Source organism: Onychostruthus taczanowskii, unplaced genomic scaffold (assembly GCF_017590055.1).
Source record: "Onychostruthus taczanowskii isolate IOZ18803 unplaced genomic scaffold, ASM1759005v1 scaffold8, whole genome shotgun sequence".
NCBI classification, from domain to species: Eukaryota; Metazoa; Chordata; class Aves; order Passeriformes; family Passeridae; genus Onychostruthus; species Onychostruthus taczanowskii.
In genome coordinates, this window is record NW_024505892.1 from 13,549,972 (window position 1) to 13,571,026 (window position 21,055).

Here is a 21,055-nt window from a genome sequence, read left to right on the forward strand (position 1 = left end):
AGAACTAGGATGAAGAGAAAGGCAGGAGCAGATTCACAGGTAAGAGATACCAGCCTTGATGTAGCCAATTTCCTTATTGAGGATTTGAGGTGACACTGAAGGACAGTCAAAATCCAGGCTCCAAGGCTGATACAGGCACCTTAGGAAGGTCAGTAGGAATTTTTTTGCCTCAGTCTGCAAGATGAGATGATTCATTAGGTCTGCACCAATACAGCCTTGCAGTTGGTAGTCCTTTTTTCTGTGAAAATTTTACCTGAATTCTTGATGGTTTATGAGTGACTGTTCTTCACTAGTGGTCAGCCTCTTAAGTTTTGAACTCTGATCCCAGGTTCTGAATTATATGATAATTTTCCTGTGTAATTGGAATATCTGTGTGTAGATGGGACTATTTTGTATAAATAATAAGTAGTCCTAAAACACCTTGGGGCTTGCTTCTTTCCCAATCTCCAGATCAGTTCCATGGCTGCTCTTCCCTCTTTCTCAAGAAGAATCAGCAGGTGAACACTTCTGTCATGTTTCTCTGTAAAACCTCACCACTGTGTGCTTTCCCATTCTTTGAGAACTGCTCATCTAGAAAACAGTTCCTAACACATGAAATTGAAGTTTATATTTCTGACGCTTCAGCAGAAGTGTTCTTTCTCTGCTTGGCAATGCATAGTAGAATTACCATCAAGTGGTAACCAGTGTGAAATACAAAAATTAATACTAAACAAAAAACAAAACGTGGGAGCATATGTCAAATTCTGCTGTTGACGGAAAAAAATTACAAAGTGTGCTTACTTAAGCATACATATCTCTGCTTATGTGAGACTGATTACCTTTGAAAAATAAGGAATTATAATTTATTTGATTAAAGTTTTAACAAGAGAAATAGGAGTAGGTACTTGTTTAGTTTTAGGAGAGGTACCAGTTTGGGGAATGTGGGTGAGAACAGAGCCGAACTCACCTCAGGGGCACAAGGGAAGGACAAGAAGCATTAGGCACACACTAAGAAGAGGGATGTTGCAACTCTGTAAAAGAAAGAACCAAACAAACTCGAAAATTATAAACCCCACAAGATTCCAGAGAGACTGCAGTCTCTATCATTGGAGAAATTTGACTAGACAAAGCCCTCAAGCACCCTGTTCTTGCTAGGCTTGCTTTGAGCTGGTTTCACTGTATGATCTCTCTCTGAGGGTCTCTTTGAATATATGTGATTGTGTTGCTGTGACTAAAAACTGGCTTTACATTTTTTAAACACAATTTTAAAATAAACTACAGAATATATATTACCTGTTGCACCAGTTGGTGTATCTTTCTTATTTCTGCTCCTAAAAATATCAGTACATCCTGTTTATATAATCCTGTCAATTAGAAAGCTGAGGTAGTTTCAGTCATACAATCTGTCATCCTTTCTGTCTGTCATCCTTAGTTTTGCTCTTTCTTTTCAGTTTGCAAATTAATTTCCTTTGTGTTTTCTATATTCTTCATTAACCTTTTTTTTGTCTTTCTATATTGATTTTGTGATGTGAGTGTGATTGAATTGGTTTTACTTCAGGAGGGAGAAAAGAAATGCTAGACTGGGGAAAGAGGACTTCTCTAATTTGCCTTCTTTTCCTGCCTGTATTTTCTTTATTTCCCTTGTAGATTTATGTCAAGCTACTTGTTTTGGAGATTATAAAGCTGAAAATAGTGTTTATTCTGTCTGGATGATGGACTTTTTCTTGCCACTAGTTTCCTTTTATGTAAAACCTCATAGTGTGATGATCTGGTATTCTGTTATAGGGAGAAAACTGATGTGAAATTTCTTGCAGATGATGTTTTATTTTTGCTCTTTTAGACACATTGTGAGCAAGCTCCTGAGGTCAGGTATAACTCTGTGTTGTGCCTTAGAATTGGTGCTCGTCTTCATTTCTCACATCTTGTGGAAGTGTGAAGCCATTGCTGTTTTTCTTTGACTCACTTGAATTCAATATGCAATCTTGTCTTATAAAAGTAAACAGATAAAACAATTTCTGGGACTGTTCCAGTGACTTGTGACTTTCATTCTTCTAATAAGCATAGATGGGAAGGAGAAGAATGAGATTTATTTGAATGTTTGAACTGTTAAGTTGTTTAGATCTTTGTTAAATTGATTGCATGGTAGGCAGAAAGAGAGTTTTATAAGAGGTGATTTGATAGTAAAACTGGCACAGTTTACTATAGAACCATATTGTAAGCCAGCATCAGTCATCCCCTCTTCATATCAGGAGCCTGCTGTGTAAAAACCATTAAAGGAAGAGCTTTGTTTTAAGCAAATTTATTGCAGTAGCAAATTCATTGATCATTAGATATTGCCAGTAGATGTAGATACTGCCCTGGTTTTTTGGTTTTTGTTTTCTTTAACTTTTTTTACCTTTACCGCTCTTCAAAAGAAAAAAGAGGAAGAAAGATGTGCTACACTACTATAGTGTTGCCCTTGGCAGGGCTTTTCATCTTGAAATGGCATATAAATGAATAAATGCTTCACTTGTTTTTGCAGTTTTAAATCTTTTGCCATAAGTAGAAGTGATATTTTGTTCAAGAATGTCATGTAATTGCAAACTTAAACTGTCATCATTAAACATTATTTTGTTAAGATAGTGTGATGTATATTTTTGGTTATTATGCTTTCCAACTGGCTTGTAAACAGCCATGTTTATATATTTCCTTGCTTTATGTAGCATGTGTTCATATGTGCTGAGATAGAATCGTGCCTTTAAGCTTTATTTTGTTATTTTATGAACTGGGACTGTATCAATTTCTGACAGATTAAATGGGTCTGCAAAATAGTTATGGTCTCACTCTTAGTTAAACAAAAATAGTGATTTTATTCTACGCCTACTGCTGTTACCCTGAATTAAGTTATCTTTTGTTTACACCGTCCTGGAACCTGTCTGCTTGCAAGTTTCCAGAGTAGAATGCTGATCCCTTTTTTCACATACGGGCATAAGATTAAATGGGAAAAAAGCATGGCAGGTCCTTGAGGTGGGGCATACATGTGCCCTTTTCTGGGGCATTGGTCATTCTGGTTAAGTGTGTGCACGAAGAGTTTGTGTGTGTTTATACATCGTTTGCTGTGGTTACTATGGGTTTTTCTAAGTAGTTCAGGCTCACTCTTTAGTCTGCTTTTACTTAAAAGGAGAAAATGTTTTATAAACAAACAAACAAAAAGCACTCTCTCACTGTCTCACAGGTTTTATTTAATTGTTCTAAAAGCTGGCCAAAACCTTGTTTTCCCCCCCAGAATAATATACCTTACCTACTGATCTTGGTGAGGTTTTTTTCCAACGCAAACTGTATAGAACAAATAAAGAGCAAGACTAACTGGTGAGGCTTTTTTTCCTGAGACTGGGCCAGGGGACAAATGGAGTTCAGGCCAGTAGGAATTTGTGAATTGTTTTAGTAGTCCCAAGTAGAAAGGCATCTGAAGCAGGAAGGCAGTGTACGTGAGAAGGTGGGAAGCATCTTTGGTGATGCTCTGATCAATCTCTCCAGGCAGAGGGTTGGAGACCACTGGTGCTTCCATAAGGGGCTTCTCTGTGTTTCCCTGAACTGGGATCAGTGGTTGGAATTAGTCTCAGTTTTAAGCCTGAGATGATGATGAGAAAGTTCTTTCACAGACATCTGTTTCTAGTGATGAGTCAGTGCAAGGTAGGACAGATAAAAATTTCCTGATTTGAAACAGTCTTTGAAAATGTGAACAAAATGTGAAATTAATTAATCTGTTTTCATGTCCAATCTGTATGACTGTCATGAAAACAGAACAAATTGTATTGTGGCAAAATGCACCAAATTATTAAAGTGATTTTGGTACAATGAAGATGAAGTATTGTTTTTAAATTCAATGTGAGCTGCTAAAGTTCTTTAAACAGTATAATAAGCAACATGTTAATTAACATTGTCAAGCTGTTTTGGGGTGTAACATTGTACAAAAATAGTGTTGTAATAATAGGAATAACTGTTGTACATGCAAATATCAAATTCACTAGTAAGTAATACAGACAGTCCTCAGTGAGTCCAAATTGGTATACCTCAATGCAATTACTCTTTATAGTAAAATCTTCACTCTTAAGCTATTAGAAATTGACACAGAATTAGCAGTCAACTGTACTGTAGTTTAGTCTCAAATCCTTCAGACTTAAATTTAAATTGGTTTTAAGAACTACCATATAGCTGCGCATGTCTTAAAAGTTGTAATAAAAATCATTTGTCCTTCTATCCTTTTTAAACCTTGGTGTCTGTAATCTTTCTACCTCTAGATGAGTGGTTGCACTTAATATTTGTTGTGTTATGAACCACAGGAAATCTGGGAAAGAACAAGCTTGTATGTTAATCTGACATTTGCTGCTAGGCATATAGGAAAGTATTCTTTGTGGAAGTTGGCTATTACAGTTATATGGGAACTCATAATCAAATTTAATGTTTAGAAGAGATAGTTGCCTGCTGTCAGCAGCAGTGGCTGACACCACTGCTTGTTGTGTACCATAAATCCTTCATGGCTTTTGACGTCTCAGCAACAGAGATGCCTAGTGCTCAGTGTACACTCGCTCTGAAATGAAATAATTCTGAAATGCTGGACTTGTTTTTAGCTTAGGAGCAATTATATTCTTTCCAGAGTGAAGAGTGAAGAGGTATTATGGTGAAGCAGTTCCTGTAAGACATTTAATCCCAGGCTCATGACACTAAGAACTCATACAGATATATAGATATACACACACACACTCACATATACATATACATATACATATACATAAACATATACATACACATATATCTATATATCTATATATCTATATATATACATACACATATATACATACTTAGGGAGAAAGCTATATACACTTTGTCAGCCATTTCAGTCTTCCTTATGGGGGGAGCTGAAATGAGAGACAAGGAACACCAATAGTGTTACTTTGTATGAAGGCATCAGTTTTGGTACACTGAACCTTCTGTTGCCAATGTGCTTTAGAGAGGTGAGGTAGATACCAAAAGGCAGAGTGCAATGTTGGCTTCTTGAATCTGTAGCAAAGCTTGACCGGCCTTGGGGAGAGCAGGGAAGAGGAGCAGGCTTTCAGCAAATGGCTTCCAAACTGGCACACCACAACTTAAATCCTAGCTTCTAGTCAAGCTACCAGTGACCAGTACCTGCTGAGCACTGAAGCGATTTAAGAACTGAATCGTATTGAACTTGTGCATAAAACTGATTTATTTTTTTTGAGCCTTTCTTAAGCACATTATATTTTCAGGAAGGACAAGAGGGGTTTGATGCCTTGTAGGTTCAATGAGTATTTAACTGATTGAAATCTTTGCCAGTTAGATCTCTGCTTTTATAAAGTCTTATTTCATAATCATGATGCCATGATAGCAAATAAGTGTTAAGCATAATGCTGTTTATCTCGTGGAGGTTACTTAGCTCAAGTCAGGAGTTCAGTGAAACTGACTCCTTCTCCCAGTAGTGGGAATGGCTGATTATTGTCCATTTGAGGACTGCTCTGATGCTCATCATTGCTTATATCATTCCAGGAAATATGTCAAACCTCTCTCTTTTTTTTCTCTGTGATTTCTCTCTGTGTTTATAAGATCATAATAGGTGCTACTTTGTCAGACTTGGAGAATAATCTTCCAGAGCCAAGTGGCTAGAAGGAATAGAGTCAGGCAGAAGAAGAAAGTATAATTGTCTGTAAACTCACACCTGAGCACAAACACAAAATAAAGGGCATAGCACAGAGCAGCAGTCACAGTAGCGCAGTATTGTTTTTGCTGAAGGCTTGTTGACCAAACCCAAAAATCTGCATTCAGATTTAGAGAAGACTTTCTTGGCCCTGTTATTTTAAAGAGAGTGTTTACAGAGATTGTGGTCAATTTATGCAAATAAAAATCCAACTCCAGTCTGTTAGGCCTGAAGCTGTTAAAGTTAGCATGTATAACTGCTCCTTACACATAGCTGTCTTTGTAGTAACTTGGATTTGTTAAGTGGTACTACTGGGAAAGGAGAGGTACTTTATCTTGCAAAGTGGTACTACTGTTCATGTGTAAAATGTAGCAAGCTTGTTTATACTTCTGTTTTATAATCTTCCAAAGGACTGTCAGTGAAAGAATTTGTTTGCCTCTGAGTTGTCTCAACAACTGAACAGCACCTTCAGTTTCAAGTTCTCTCATTGTAGTTAAACATTTTCTCAGTATGTATGTTCTTTTGCTGTCTTCATCTCTTAATGGTTTTCTGCTGAAAGCAGGATTTTCCATTTGAAGGAGGAATTCTGAAGGTCAGCTTTCTTTTCCTGAGAAACAAGCAAGTGCACCTCTTCAGGCATCTGCTGCTGATGGGGGTTTGGTGATACCTGGCCGGATAGTCAGAGGAGATAGGTCAGTGCACGCTGCAAACCCGTTTGGCAGGAATGTTCATAACCACCTGTATCCTGCTGGTTTTTCATTTTTATTCCTGTGTTTTTGTGTCATTCTGAGCCTGGCAGACATATTGCAGCTTTTGTGCTTGAAAGATATGCAATACTGAAAGGCCTGAGTCTTGATTTTTTTCATGTACTAAAATTAAGTTAGCATACAATATCATAAAGAAACTCTGGCAATAAAAGCCTCTCTTCAGCTAAATTGGAAAGAGAGAAAACTTAATCTCCTAGGAAAAGGGAAGCCCTGTTTTGCTGCTTTAATTTTAAGTGTCAGTTGCTTATGTGCAATCAGTTTGTAGATTAAGTGAGCAGTGTCCTATGTCCATAACAAAAATCTTCACAAAGTATTCTAGTGCAAAAAGCAGGGGTGCTGAATCATTTGTTCAAACTAAAAACTTCAGTATTTGTAAGTAAATAATCTTAAAAGGAAACATTTTTCAGCTCAACTACAAAAACTATGCAAAATTAATAATGGATTTAGTATGCTATGCTTAGAGAAAGGTCTTTTTAACGAGTTTAGAAACCCAGTAAGATACACGTGTCCAAATGTATTTCTTAAAGTTCTCAAATCAGTGGTTTGGCTTTGATCCACAAAGTATTGTTGTTGTTATGATGGTGATATTATTTAAAGTTTCTGAGTTCTGATTTCTCCCAGTATTTAAATCACAGAAGGTTAATTAAAGCAGTTCTTTATTTTGCAATTGGTTTGGAATATTAACCTCACAAAGCCTGCATTAAATCAGTGAAGTGACAGAATTGCATTTGCTTTATAAAATAACTCTAGAAGAGCAAAGGAAAGCCATCTATAGTTCAGTGCCATTAATTGCTTGGCATTTAGATATTAGCATAGGAGTCAATTAATTAACTTGATAGTAAAACTACTAGAATGCAGGCTGATAAAAACTATTTTGTTATAGGAGATTAGTGATCATAACGATTGTTGCTACCCTTACCAGTCTCCTTACTGGTCGAGGAGAGTTTTCTTTTAACATTATTCTGAGAGATAAATTAATATCCCATAAATAATTTTATCCGTACCTTTGAAATGTAGCAGTTAGTTATACAGAATAGTGGGTTTATCAGAAGATGCCTGATCATGTAATTGTCATTTATTTTATGACCCACTAATCTGATGGCTGTTCATTGACAAGTTATGTAGGCAAATATTTTAGAATGTAAAGAATATTCAAATGCCGTTCTAAGAAAAATTCTAAAATGCAAATAGAATAGCATTCAGAATTAAGTGATCATGTTGTAAAGTCTAAAAATTACTAATAAATCTAAGTAGTTGTTTTTTTCTTTTACTTTGTTCTGTTTGGTTGGTTGGTTTGGTTTTTTAGTTCTGTATGAGCAGTATATATTCCAGATTTCAGTGGTCTTGTAAATTGCATCTCACGGCCAGTTGCAATATAGCAATATTCTCTTACGGCCTTTAAATTAACACACATTATTTTCCTCAGAGGCAAGGAAAAGAAGTTTGTTAATATTCCTGGCATAAAATCTTAACACTGCATTTTTTTTGCTTCATGCATTTTCTTAATAATTGAAGCTGTTCAGTATACATATATTTAGTTTTATTTTCTGTATTTAGCATTGGGATTTTGTTGTTGAGACAATGTATTATCTGAATATTGACCAGTATACATTTCATATGCATTCATTATTCTTTCCAGTACTGTAGTAGGATTTCAAATAGAATTTGGAGCATGCAGCTGAATTGCTACAGGATATTTTAATTGTTGCAGTCAGATATGTACAACAAAGAATGAAATAACAAATCAAAATAAATAAGATACCACTTAAAAAACAAGTTTACCTTTAAATGTTGACAAAACTACTTGGTGTTTATGCTGCGGAAGAGAGGAGAACAACTGTTGGTCTTGGTGAGCTGTCCCTCAATAAATCAAGCTCTGGAAGAACACATCCTCTCTCTTTGTGTCTTCCTCATGTTTATCCCTGACTGCCAAGAAGCTATCTTCCGCATGCATGTTTGTAGGTAAAAAGCTAAATAACCAATTATAACCAGTCTGGGATTTGGATCTCTGCCTATAGAATTCAAGCAGATTGTTCTCCCTCACCCTCACAAAAAAAGAGAGGATCTTTGTTGCTTTATTACCTAGTAATCCTTTACCAACTTTTAATAAACATCACTGTTTTTTCATTGCTATATTAAAGAGTAGTCAGTGGTCTGGTCTCAGAGTTTTACGTTTTCACCACTTCTTTCATTTGTCCACCACCCTCTTACCCCCTCCTCTTGCCGCTCCCAGCAGCAGCCCAGCTGGGAATATTTTCTTTTGAGAAAATCTTTGTGGTTGTGGTGAAGACTTTTCTATCTCAAAAGAATAAAGAAATAGTTTACTGCTGTTGGTTTAAACTGTTGTATTGTGCAGTCCATTGAACTGCTTCTACTGGTGGGTGCTTCCTTTTGGAAATTTTGGTTCTTTTTCCACTCCTTGGACTAAGATATTGTTCTGTGTGGTAGGCTGGATTTAAAGATTTTTGTACAGATACTCTGTGTCTTCACAGATTGCAGAGAAAGGGAGGATGGTAATGCAGCTAATTTTCTACTTCCAGTAGCCAGTCCCAAATGTAACACACCAACATTCACATACTGAAAACCAAAGTTAAAGAGCATGGACCAGTTGAGAATACCTTCTTTACCAAGTTTATTACAGACTTTTTTGCATCTGAGCTTTAGTTCCTTCTCCTATTATTGTACTGTTGATAAAATAGTAGGTAAATCTCCTTTCAGTTTTTATGTAAGGGCTCTCTGTGGTGGAGTATTAGAGGGTAAGTTAGCAGGTGTCACTGGACTGTGATATATATTGTCTGTTACACGATATAGCTTTATATATGAGGGACAGGGGCTAGGAAGAAAATCTCTCTATTCTGTTTTTTTTTTTTTTTTAAGTGTAACCTCAGTGATGTTTTGCAGCCCTTCCTCACTGGTTTGCAGGTTTTCATGAGTCTTTAGATGAAGTCCTGGCTTCTACCTCAAAGCACAGACACAGACGTGCCCCTAAGAAAACACTGAAGTAATGTTTCCCAGTCTTGAGTGAGGAAGTCTCATCCTTACGTACCTAGCTCGATTAGCCTTGAGGTAGCAGCTGCTCTCGGTGCAGCTTTTCTCTTTATTCTGTAAGCTGGCTTCAGGCTTTCAGCTCTGCTGTAAGCTGCGGGCAGTGCTCTGACCTCATTTCTGCCAGCGAGCCGTATGCTTGGGAGAGCTTCCTCGGCAGCAGCAGGCACTCTGGGGCAGGCTGCTGCCCTCTGGGGCACAGAGCCCCCCAGCTCTCTGCTTCTGCAGCAGCTGAGCTGAAAGAAATGGCAGGTTTTAAATCCTGCCCCTCTCCCACCTTTCGCCGGGTTTAGCTGTTTCTTTGGGGTGCAGAGCTGTGTCTCAGCCCAGCCTCACGTCTCGAGTCTGCTGAAGCGATTCTGGAATTTTAGGAAGGACTAGTGTGGCAGGGCAGGATGCTGGATGGCACAAAATCTGTAAGTCATCACATTAACATAGTAGTCTGTCCCAAGTGACTAGAAAGAATAGAACATGCAAAACTAGCCAGGCCTCTTTTTAAAAATTTTTTTTTTGTTCTGTTTTGTTTTAAATATAGCTTTGTCAGTGAAAAAATGGCAGGGAGAGGAAGGAGGGGGTGTAGAAAATGAAAGCGTGGTTGGACTGTCAAGCCATGTGGGTTTCTTAGGAAAAGTCCAAAAAGCTCTGTAAACATGGGAAAATGCATGGAAATAAAATGATCATTTTACCCCCCATTTCCAAGTTATATTTCTCAGATTGCTTCTTTGGACTCGCTCTCATCCTTTATTTACACTGGAACTTTAGATCTGTAGAACAAAATCCTACCTTTTTTGCCTGTAACTGAAGAGCTGACAGCTGTTTATCAGGCTGTGCTGTATGCAACAGTCACATTTTAATACAAACATCAAACTGGCCTATTTTTCTTGTGGCATGTTACAAGTATGAGAGAGGAAAACGAGAAGGAATGTCTTGTTTCTGATTAAATCCACTATTGATATGCTCTGTGATCCATGGAATGCAATAGTGGCGAAAGAGAAAAGCAAGATCAGGGTTTCTGAGAATGATTTCATCTTGGAGCTCTTCCTGCATCACTTGCTTAATGTGGCTCCTGGAGGCCATATAGCAAGACACATGTGAAAATGGGCTAGAGTGTTGAGGAAGAAAGACCTTTCTGGCTTGTTAGTTGGCTCAGGTTATCTAATTATGCAACTAGAAGCTGTTGTCCAAACAAAAAATCTTCCTGTAAGATGTGGGGAGGTTTTTTTGACCCTGTCTGTGCTTAAAATGTTTTTAGTGTATTCTACAGCAAAAAGCTTTGGATAGTAGTCTGATTTGCTAATAACTTCCAGAGAATTCTGATGAGCTGACCCTCAATAATATATTTGCTCCCCTAAGTATCTTTTGCATCAACTGCTGCATAGTGTATTTCTTTTCTTCCCTCTGCAGTGTCTTACAACTTACTTTAGATGTCATTTCATGATAACTGGGATCATGAAGGGAGAAAATTATGTTACCATTGTAAATATTTTTTTAACCAGCCTAACAAAGGACGTCTAGGATGTAGTCAGTTTTAGAAAGAAACTGCACCTATCTTGAAAGGGACATTATTAATAACACTGAAGAAGGTGATGAGGTGTCTTATGGGAATTAATTGGTCAGCACTTGAGGCATGCAAACTGGCAGGTTTTCCATATGTATCCATGTACATGGTAGGATTTTTCACTTACAGATTAGTTATGTTTTCTGGATTAACTTGTCCTCTTTGAAAAGAAAGGGGCTATTTTGCTTTGGCAATTTTCTGAAGTTGTTGATTTTCTTTAGTACCTGTTGAAAGACCAAAGATGTTGAAGACCAAAGTTAACTTGGTGAGGCAGAGCATCATCTTTATTTCTGATCCAGCCCTGGCTTGACTGTGGGCAAATGATAACAACCTGAAAGAGCTGCAGTTGCTGCTTGCTGGTCCCACTGACATAGCAGTCAGCAAAACAGTGTTAGCATTTTGCAGGAGATGCCAGCCTGCTGGTTGCCGTTCTTTGGGACCACTACTTTCCTTGTCTCCATTCAGCTTTCCATGGTGGTGGTAGAGGGTTGGCTTGAAGTGATTTACGTGTTCTGGTTGTGAACAGGGTTTATTCAGTTCATCACGTAAATACAGACTCGCGTGTTTAAGAGGATTACCAGACTGCATTGGTAATCCGCCTCCGGTGGTTAGCACGCTCTTCTTTTTTGTTGGTGTAATAAGTGATAGGACCGACAAAACAATGTTTTTTCCTGCAATCACCTGTTCCTCCTGTGCAGCAAGAGACTTGCTTTCTGTTTGTGCACAGTGCTCTCCAGCTGCAAGGTAGCAGTTTTCTTCAAGGCTTTGTAGGCTTCTGTTTCATTTTTTTCCTTCCCCCTTTTTGATTCATAAAATTCAAGATATGTATGTATGTATTTCTTCTTGACCCGAGAACTTCTGCAAGAGTCCATCTACATCCTGCAGGAGTTCTGCAGACCATCTGGCCAGGATTCAAGCAAACGTCTCTGCTCTTTTGTCCTTAGTGGATTGTTCCCCTCAGGGCTGCTTGCATGAGACTCTGTTGCCTGTGCCTTTGGGCATAACATTTTTTCTGAGTGCAGCCTTACCTACAATATTCCTCTAACAGATTGGCTGGCCTTTGTTGTCAGTTTTGTGCTACCAGATAATATATAACTTGGGAGTTTACATGTTAGATATTAGGTTGGGCTAGAAGTTGGCTGTTTAGGAATATGTCACCATTCTGGTAAGTAATTTTTTTCTTTATTGTAGTCTGTTAGTACAGAAGGTAGAAATAGGGGAGATGTGTTGATACATACTTCTCTACACAGAATGAACAGATGCTTGGTTGGCTGCTAACAAGGCATATCCTTCTAGCATAACCCCTAACATATCACTTGGCTTCTTCTGTTCAGCAGTATTCCTTCAGAGACGAGTAAAATACTCTTGTACTGTAGGGCTGTCCATTTCTCTTGGCTGCTCTACTAGGTTCTGATTTCCATTCTCAAGTGGTCTGAAGCAAAAAAAAGAAAAAGAATTAACATTTGTTTTCAGTTTTGCTTGTTGTCACATTGCTATAGAATTTGCAGCTCTCACGCTTGAAGTGTTCTTAAGATTAACCCACTGAATCAAGAACATGGGCTAAAATAGTTTTTAATGAGGTTTTTTTCCAGATTGAGTTCTAGCATATTATTTTAAATAAATTATCTTCTTTCTGTTTAACCATCATGATACTTATCTTCCTGGGTGGTCACGTTATCCCTCTGAAACTCACTGCAGTAGAAGTGAATGAAGCCTGAATGACATTTCTCACCCAACGCTCCTTTAAATGTGGTTTTCCCTCAAACATTAATATTTTCACTATGCTTTCATTTTCCATTAAAAATAATTTAAACTATTTTATAATTAGATCTAATCTTCTTCGGCAAAACTTAAAACAAATGTGCATTGCATCTACATGGTTTCAATCATTTTCAGCGCTATATGCATTCAGATTTGCAGAGAGCACATCCATGTGGACAGGCTTGCTTGTCTTAGGCTAGGTCCAGCTAGAGAATGAAAGCATGACACAAATTACCATGGCACAGGAAAAAGGGAAAAAGCTGTCTGGTTCCAAAGTGGTTGCAGTGTAACTGACTCCTGCTGCAAGTGTGGAGCCAGGCTCATGGCTGGCTGCTGCCAAAGAAAGGAAGTTTCCTTCCCCTCTTGCTCACCCAACACTTCCAAGGCCAGCTTGACTCAGTAAGCCATGATAAAGCTGAAGGGGAAGGGGTTACTTACCTGGCAAGTTTTAAGTTGCACCATCTACAAAGTGGTCTAATAAAGACCACTAATACAAACTAAGGGATGTGTGTCCAGCTGCAAGAATTGTGGGAGGCAGGAACAAGGAGCCTTTGACTTTATTGCCAGCCAGTATGTAGGCTCACTCCGTCACTTTAAACCTCTGTGGTGGTGAAATCCCACACCAGAATTAGAGACTTTGAAAGTCTATGTGATGAATACAGTAACAGAGAACAAGAGGGATGAAAATATCCCATTCCCTCCCTCACTCATTAGACTACACTAATCTTGAGATCCATATACTTCAATTTGCAGAAAAAGCTGAAAGTGTATGTAAATAGGAGATTAATAACTAGTCCACACTTTGTGAATCAAAAGCAATTGGTTCTTGTTATTATTATTGCTTCCCAAATATAATAATTGTTTATAGACCAATTTCTACAGCCTACCCAATATATAGCCTTTAGGCTCTCTCTAGTTCTTTTTTCTTATCTACCTATTTTAATCATAAATGTGTTTTTGGAAGTCTAAAAAAGTGTAAACCTCAACTATTTTGAGTATATGTTTATGACTTGCTGATTATTTGTCCTTGTGCTTTTCTAAAATCTGATGGGGGAAACCCTGACTTTAGTTATTTTACAACTTTGTTGACAGTTTGTGCTGTAACAGCTATGATATGATTGGGTTTGTGCCAAGTTGGAAAGTTCTGAGTGGAAACTTGTAGCCTTCTGTTTATAAAAGCCTGGGTTTCTGTCTTACACACATGCTCATCTATGAGAGGAAGGATTTTCTGTGATTCATAAAAAGTCATAAGCTTTATTTTGAAAGCCGATGTCAATGATGGATGAAATACTGGGAACCAAACAAAAACAAACAAACAAAAAAAAAAAAAAAAAAAAAAAAAAAAAAAAGTCAGGAGTCCCAGGAGAAGACTGAGTCTCAGTATCAATGGGGAATTCCTCAGCCATGACTGTAGCATAACACGTGGTAACATGTTTCTCTTCCCCTTATGTTCCCTCTCTTCAGTCCCCGATAAATCCATTTCTAGATGCTAGGAAGAAAAATGACCTTTCAAAGCTGTGAGAATTGCCAATTCCATGCATTTCCTCCGTGACAGACAATTTACTCTAATACTTCTGTCCTTACTTCTTATTTATCTCTCAAAATCTGTTGTAGCTATTCTGTAATATGCTGTATGTTAACAAAATTTCCAAATGCAGAACTGAAGAAAGGCAGTAGGGATTTTCTCTCTTCTGTTTTTCAGTGAAAATTATACTAAGCACTACTTTGGTTATGAAGCCAACCTCTTAGTGAAATATGCTATTATTTAATCATTATGTTTAGGATATAAATGGACTGTTTTTATTGGACAATACATATGTATAAACAGATAAAATTATACACACAGTCCCATGCATATTTCATCTGGGAGATTCCCAAGCCTGCAGCTTACTGAGAGCAAACTTATCCTTTATTTCTCAAGAGCTGCTTTCCAAGTTTCTAGTGATCCAAGTATCTATATAGCTTTACAGAGAATGTAAGAAAGAGTTTGTAATCTCAGTCCCATTTGGAGTGCACAGGTGCCTGCATCATTAACAAACACAAATGTCTGTGTGTTTGCAAACCTCACCTACAACTCAGCAAATGGATTTGATTTTTCTACAGACAGAAAGGAAAGCTCTATGAAAACAGTGCATTTAAAAAGACAAAGGGTGTTGTGTCTGGGGTTTTTAATGTGCTCTTCGGTGTGTGGAAAGGCATTTCATACATAGTCTCCAAATACCAGGTAAAAGTAAATTCCATTCAACCTGCAGTGTTTCTCATGAGTAAGCGTGCTGTCTCTTCTCTCTCCTGCTCTGGTCTCCCTGGAAATTTCAGTAGGAAGCAAGGTTAAAGTCCTGCAAACATGTGGGAAAACCCATGCTTGGTACATTGTAAGGAAGTACTGGCTCTTGATTTTTCAAAATATAAAAAACATGTTTGCTTCCCAGCAAAATCCTGTAGTGTCTGTTTGGAAATAGGAACAATTGTGTTTCTACAGTGATGTCTCCTAAACTGAATATTCCATTTAGCCTTTTTCATCACTCTTGGTATAGCTGTGTGGTTTTTGTTGTTGTTGTTTTGACAAGTGGTTTTTATTTGGTGTAATTTTTTAAGAATTAGGAAGAACAGCATTGAATGCTGAATTGGAAGTTGAAATCTGGGGTTGCCATGTTTATTGGGAATGCCTGTGTAGTGGCAGCCCCAGTGTGCGTGAGCGTGGTGAGTGTGTGTGCGTGCGCTTTTTTAAATAAAAAGGAAAGCAGAGGTTTGCTCATTTGTTTGCCTATTGTGAAGCTGTCCTGCACCTTTCTACTCCTTTGTACTGGGGTGAAGGCTGCTGAATGGAGGCCTTGTGCCATTTGTTGATTTTAAACCTCACGGTTAATCCACAGGAACCTGCTGGTGTGCGCAGCAGGAGAGCTGTGTGACAAGTGGAAATCTGGGCGGGAGGGAGTGCGGGGGGTCACAGGGGATAATAATCATTCAGCCATCAGCCTTTGTCACCCTTAAGCCTAATTGTTACCCTCTGCTGGTAACCACATTGAAGTGCTGGCCTTTTAAGTGTTTCTTGATTTTACTTGGCACAGGCTTAGGGATAGGGCCATTTATTGCTGGGTTTATATCGTATCAGGTTTGCTGGGGTCTGTTTAATTAGCCCCATTGAATTTTCTGCATCTCTTAAAATAATCTGTGAGAGTCCAAATGGGTGGAAGGGGCTGAATGGAAATGGTACAGTTGTTAACAAATTTCTCTCTGTCAGAAGCTGGGCTAAAACCAGAGACAGAAAGCTTTCCTGCTCTGCCAGCCAGCTGCCTTCTGGAGTCTGTGCGTGAGCCGCAGCTGTGGCTGTGGGCACTGGGCTGCCTGAGCAGCCCTGCACAGGCAGCATCAAGGTGATGGTGGGGTGGGGCAGAGGGCAGCTTGTCCTGTCCTTCTGTGCCTTGCAGCTCCTACCTGCTTCAGGTATGCCACAAAATTGAATGCCTTAGGGTGGCTGAAGCAAACTGAACTGGTGGTAAACTAGGGAAGGGGAGAGTTAAATCATTTAAAAACAAAGAAAAAGGTGGGATATCTTTTCTAGCAGGAACTGGTTCTTCAACTTTGCCTGCCAGTTATACATGCTGAAGTCAGTATTGAGCTTTCTGTTGTTTTCCCTAAAGAAGCTGCTATAGAAGCTAAAATGAAGCCTGAATTTAAGGCTTTGCAATGGGCAAGTATCTCTGTGTGTGATAAGAGCTTGTGCTGCGGGGTGGGAGATGGGGTGCAGGACGCAGTTTCATTGCTCCCCCCATCCATGCATGGTGGGTGTTGTGTTGGGCCATTAACTACGACTGCTTGGGCCTGTGTAGGGAGGAAAATCCCCAGGTTACTGGTACAAGTTTGGAGCTATGCTTGATCAAATACATGTGCCCTCTAACCCTTCAAACAGAATGTGCCTCCAGCAGATGCAGTGACTGTGCTGTGTGCTATGACCTGATGGCCAGGGTTTGAAATTTGCGCCAGTAGTACCGATGGTAAATCCAGGGTTGTTACAGGAGTCTGATTACACAGCGTGATTGTGATCCTGTTTTCAAGTCCGGTCTTCCCTGGCTCAGTACTTTATCAAAACGCTTGAGAGTACATCTTAGAGTAGGACGAATCTTGATGCTTGCTACTAACTCTTTTACAGTAAAATAGGGTTGTTTAAGTGGTTTGGTTTTGTGTGTTTTCCCATGTTCCAGTGGTGCGATTCCCTGGTGGTTGTTGGCATGCATCTCAGCTCCCTGGTTTTCTTTACAAACAGCACATGTCATAGCAGTACCTGTGTGGACCTGATACTTCTATCAGAAAGGTTTAACTAGTAAAAACTAGAAATCAAAAAAAAAAAAACCCAGCTGTTTTATTTTCACCCTTCCATGATGCAGATTTAATTATAATTACTGAGTCAGTTTAATAATTCTTCTACAACTGTTGTTGCAGGACATGTCTCAGGAAGGCTATGGAACCAGATCTCAACCCCCTGTGGCCCCAGGAAAGCCTAACCATGAAGACTTGAATCTAATCCAGCAAGAAAGACCATCGAGTTTACCAGTAAGAAAATAATGTTTGTTTCAGTATTTTAAAATTGAAAGCACTTTACATATCAGTTCATGGCATCTGGGATGAGCAGATAAGAAGCAGTTAAAGAAGAAATACTAAATAAGGTTGATGAAAAATTGTTTTTAAAATTATGGGAACAGATAGCTTGTATGTGAGTGAACTTGGCTTAGGCTTGTTCTCGTTCAGAACAGCACTATTTATGCACATGCGTGTTCTGTGCTTCTGTACATGTGTATTTGCATAGAGGAAATTGATTGATTTTTTAACTTTAGGAATTCCATACTTGCACAAACCAATCTGGTGAGGAGGAGGCTTTTTTCTGTGTCCTTTTTCAAATTTTTTCAGTAGATTCTGGTTTAAAATATTGTTACCAAGAGCTGTCTGTTCCAAACCCTGATAATCAGTAATGAGTTTGACATGTTAATTCTGGTAATATCTATTACTACACAAGTGTAGAAGCAGGAATGACAGCAGTACTTAGGCTAGGTTGATTTTTTTATTAGGAGATTATTTTGGACTAATAGTTATCAGCTTTTCTGAGCTCTACACGTTCTGCTGTGGGAACAGCACAAATATGTTGTGAAGACATTGCAGCTGCTTGCATTTTTGAAGGTCTTGTAATGGACAAAGTACTTAGCCTTGTCTCTGTGTGCTCCTTGTGTTGGTGATTTTCTTGTTTGTTGGTATAAACCAGCATGAATTTGAACCAACTAGAGTATGTTCAGCTTAAATGATGAAAACTTTATATAAACTATGTGACCTCTGGCTTGGAATAATGTATCAGCAACATGTAAGATACTTCCCGCCGTTCACTGGATATGTGTTTATTTGCAGTTGGCAGAGAGATCTCTCTGAAAAGTTTACTGTATCAAGATATCACATTTATTTGTGAAATCTGGTAGTATGTTGTATATATTACCTCTGGCACATGGCACAATTGTAAATCCCTAAAAATAGGGCAATAAACATATTCATAGCATTTTAAAGTTATATCTTTTGCACCTAGGAGAGTACATGTGCTACAAATTCTTTACATGACATTTGAGACATGCAAGTCTCAGGAAAAGCCATGGAAACTGGTATGAGAAAAGCTACCCATTTGCTTTGAACATAGTATTAATTTGACAGTTTTCAGGAGCCCTTTTTTAAAAAGACTAGTTTGTCTGAACAGTTCTCAAAAATGGATGTTGGCAGTTACCTTAAAAATAGTAGCTTCTGTGGACATTGAACTATTTTGGCAACAACTACCTAGTTTAAAAAGCAGGGATACGATAAAGGACTTTTTATCTCCCAGTTTTTCCTGAACAGTGTTTATTAGGGTAGAGAGAAGTAAAGTTATTTATCAGCTAATGTTCTGCTAATTTGACGTGTTTTTTCTTAAACAATTGTCCTACTTTTAGTCCATGCTCTGTCCTATCTCCAGCATCATGATATTTAAGCAGAGTATTGGGTATTATCTGTGTCCCAGAGTGTTTGGTATATTTAGTAGCTCATAATTATTCTAGGTATGAGTAAGCTGGTTGTATTAACAGTGAATGTTAACCATTTTGGCCACAGAGCTTAAACTCTAAGTGGGTCCCGAATGCTGTTACTGAGACTCCTAATTACTGAAAAGCTTTGATGCGTAACCTGAGAATACTTCATACACTCAAAAAACACTGCTGTTTTCATGTGGAGGGGAATGGAGGGTACTGTAATTCTGTATTTTGGTGTTGGTGTGGGGTTTTTGTTTGTTGTGTTTTTCAAATTTAAAAACAACTTCCATTCTTTGTATGCAGCAACAAGGGTTTTTTTGATGATCCATACATTAAATGCTTTAATATAAGTCTGTTTGGGGTAATGGTTTGAACATGGTGGTTTTTCCCTGAAGCAGGAGCGTTCTGTATTCTGTTTTAGACTGCTTGTGAAAACCCTTGATCACTGTTTCTTGTTCAGTATTCCTAGTTAGCGTCATTTTGGTATACTCACTATGGCTTCTTAAGCTTGTTTTTGGGTAATGTGGTTCTTCAGGGTAGTAGTCAGTAAGTTGTGTCTGTACAGTGAAGCTTGAAATTATAGCAGTGGTGCTAGGCTTTTAATAAAATTTAGTTATGTCTTGTTTCATGGTATTCTGGTATTTATACAATTTGCCCGTTATCTTTTTATTTCTTAAGGGCATTGTGTAAAATCACAGCGGCTATATAGCAAGCTTATACAAGTGTCGAAAAACAACAAAAGAGATGTAATACTAAATGGTGAATGGTTTTCTCTGATGTGGCTTTAAAAAAAGAATTTCCCTTTGATGGATTCGAAGAGGAGCTGGCCACTTTCTGCAGCACTGAATGTTGGCTTGTGTCACCCTTTGGGGGAGTTTTTTCAGCAGGTTTGTGTCACAGTAAGCACAGCTGAAGAGCTCAATAGTTGTTCCGTTTCCTTCACACATTGTATATAAAAGTCCTGGCATGAATGTTCCCATAAAGTTCAAAGCGGACAAATTTGTAATGTGGGTTGGTAACAAATGGCTACAAACAAAATATGGCTTTATTAGCTACTTCTAATGGCCTGTCAGATTCTATACAATGCTTGCTTTCCTTCTCCTAACTGCTCTGATATCTGGAGGGTTTGACCTGTAGGTCTCTGACCATGTGGAGTCACTGAGAGCCCAAATGAAAAGTTGCACAGAATAGTGCTCCAAGCACTTTTGTTGGGGTCACAATTAGAAGGAAATCTCAAGCCTTTGAGAAAACATGGGAGTTAGGTACTCTGTGAAGGAAAGGAAGTCATAAACAGAAACTGTTCCTTATTAGAGTGGAGGAATAAAGGGGGAGAGGTCTGAATGAAATTGTCTGGAGAACAACTACTACAGAACATATTTATCAAGACTTAAGGGATAATAGCAAAACACACATTTTTTTTATTGTGAGAAAGCTGGAGCAGACTTACAGGAAAAAGCTTGTGAAGGATGTATCTGCAGATTTGTTGTTGCAGTAAAGGAGCTTGTGTCAGCAGTAGGCTATCTTTATATGAAGACTAATCCTTTATTTTGTCTTTAATAAGTGCATTTATAAATATTCACACTGGATTGTGTTGCTGCAATAAGGAGCAGAAATATTAATTAATATAATTTTTTTAATTGGCATGAATATTAAAATAATTTCAGATAGCTGCTACTGTTTTTACTCTTACTTTGTTTTAATAAGGCCCTTTTTTGCCCAGCGTCAGGTGTGCTTCCTTGAGCTATAAGGTCAAATGACCCAACGTTGCCAAGCTTTTAAGAGATAGGTTTCTGCCAAGGCTTTTTTGTTGCAACCTACAGGTAAAAGCTCTGTGGCATCTCGAGCTGCTGTAAGCGAGGGCAACTGCAGTCCTGCAGTGTGCCCCACCACATGTTGTCTGTGCCATCCCATCTCCTCCACTGTTGCTCCTGGGACTGGCCAGTGGATTTGACTTGGGGAACTGAACCAGATGAAAAATAATCTCTCTCTATTTCTGGGTTGGTGTTTGACTGAATCACTGAGTAACAGCATGGACACCAGTGGCACCTTGGACAAGGAGATGGAAATCAGCAGCTATGGTGGGAAAGGGGACAGACAGTGGGGGCCATGGCAGCTTGGATTTTAGCCATATCCTAAATGACTGTATGGTCTTGTTGGAAGGGTTTAAGATGCTGTCATCCTGTCAGCTGAGACATGGTGCACAGCAGATTCCAGTGTT

At 38.5% G+C, this 21,055-nt stretch overlaps 1 protein-coding gene across 6 annotated transcripts in view; it reads left to right on the forward strand.

Moving 5' to 3' along the window:
• The window catches only part of ARID1B (AT-rich interaction domain 1B), a 326,090-nt gene that overhangs the window by 83,299 nt on the left and 221,736 nt on the right, over nt 1-21,055 (forward strand). For all 6 annotated transcript variants that reach the window (XM_041423655.1, XM_041423657.1, XM_041423654.1 and 3 more), the window contains exon 5: nt 17,243-17,353. In XM_041423655.1, coding sequence (XP_041279589.1) covers nt 17,243-17,353 — 111 coding nt within the window. The remainder of the gene's footprint in view (nt 1-17,242; nt 17,354-21,055) is intronic.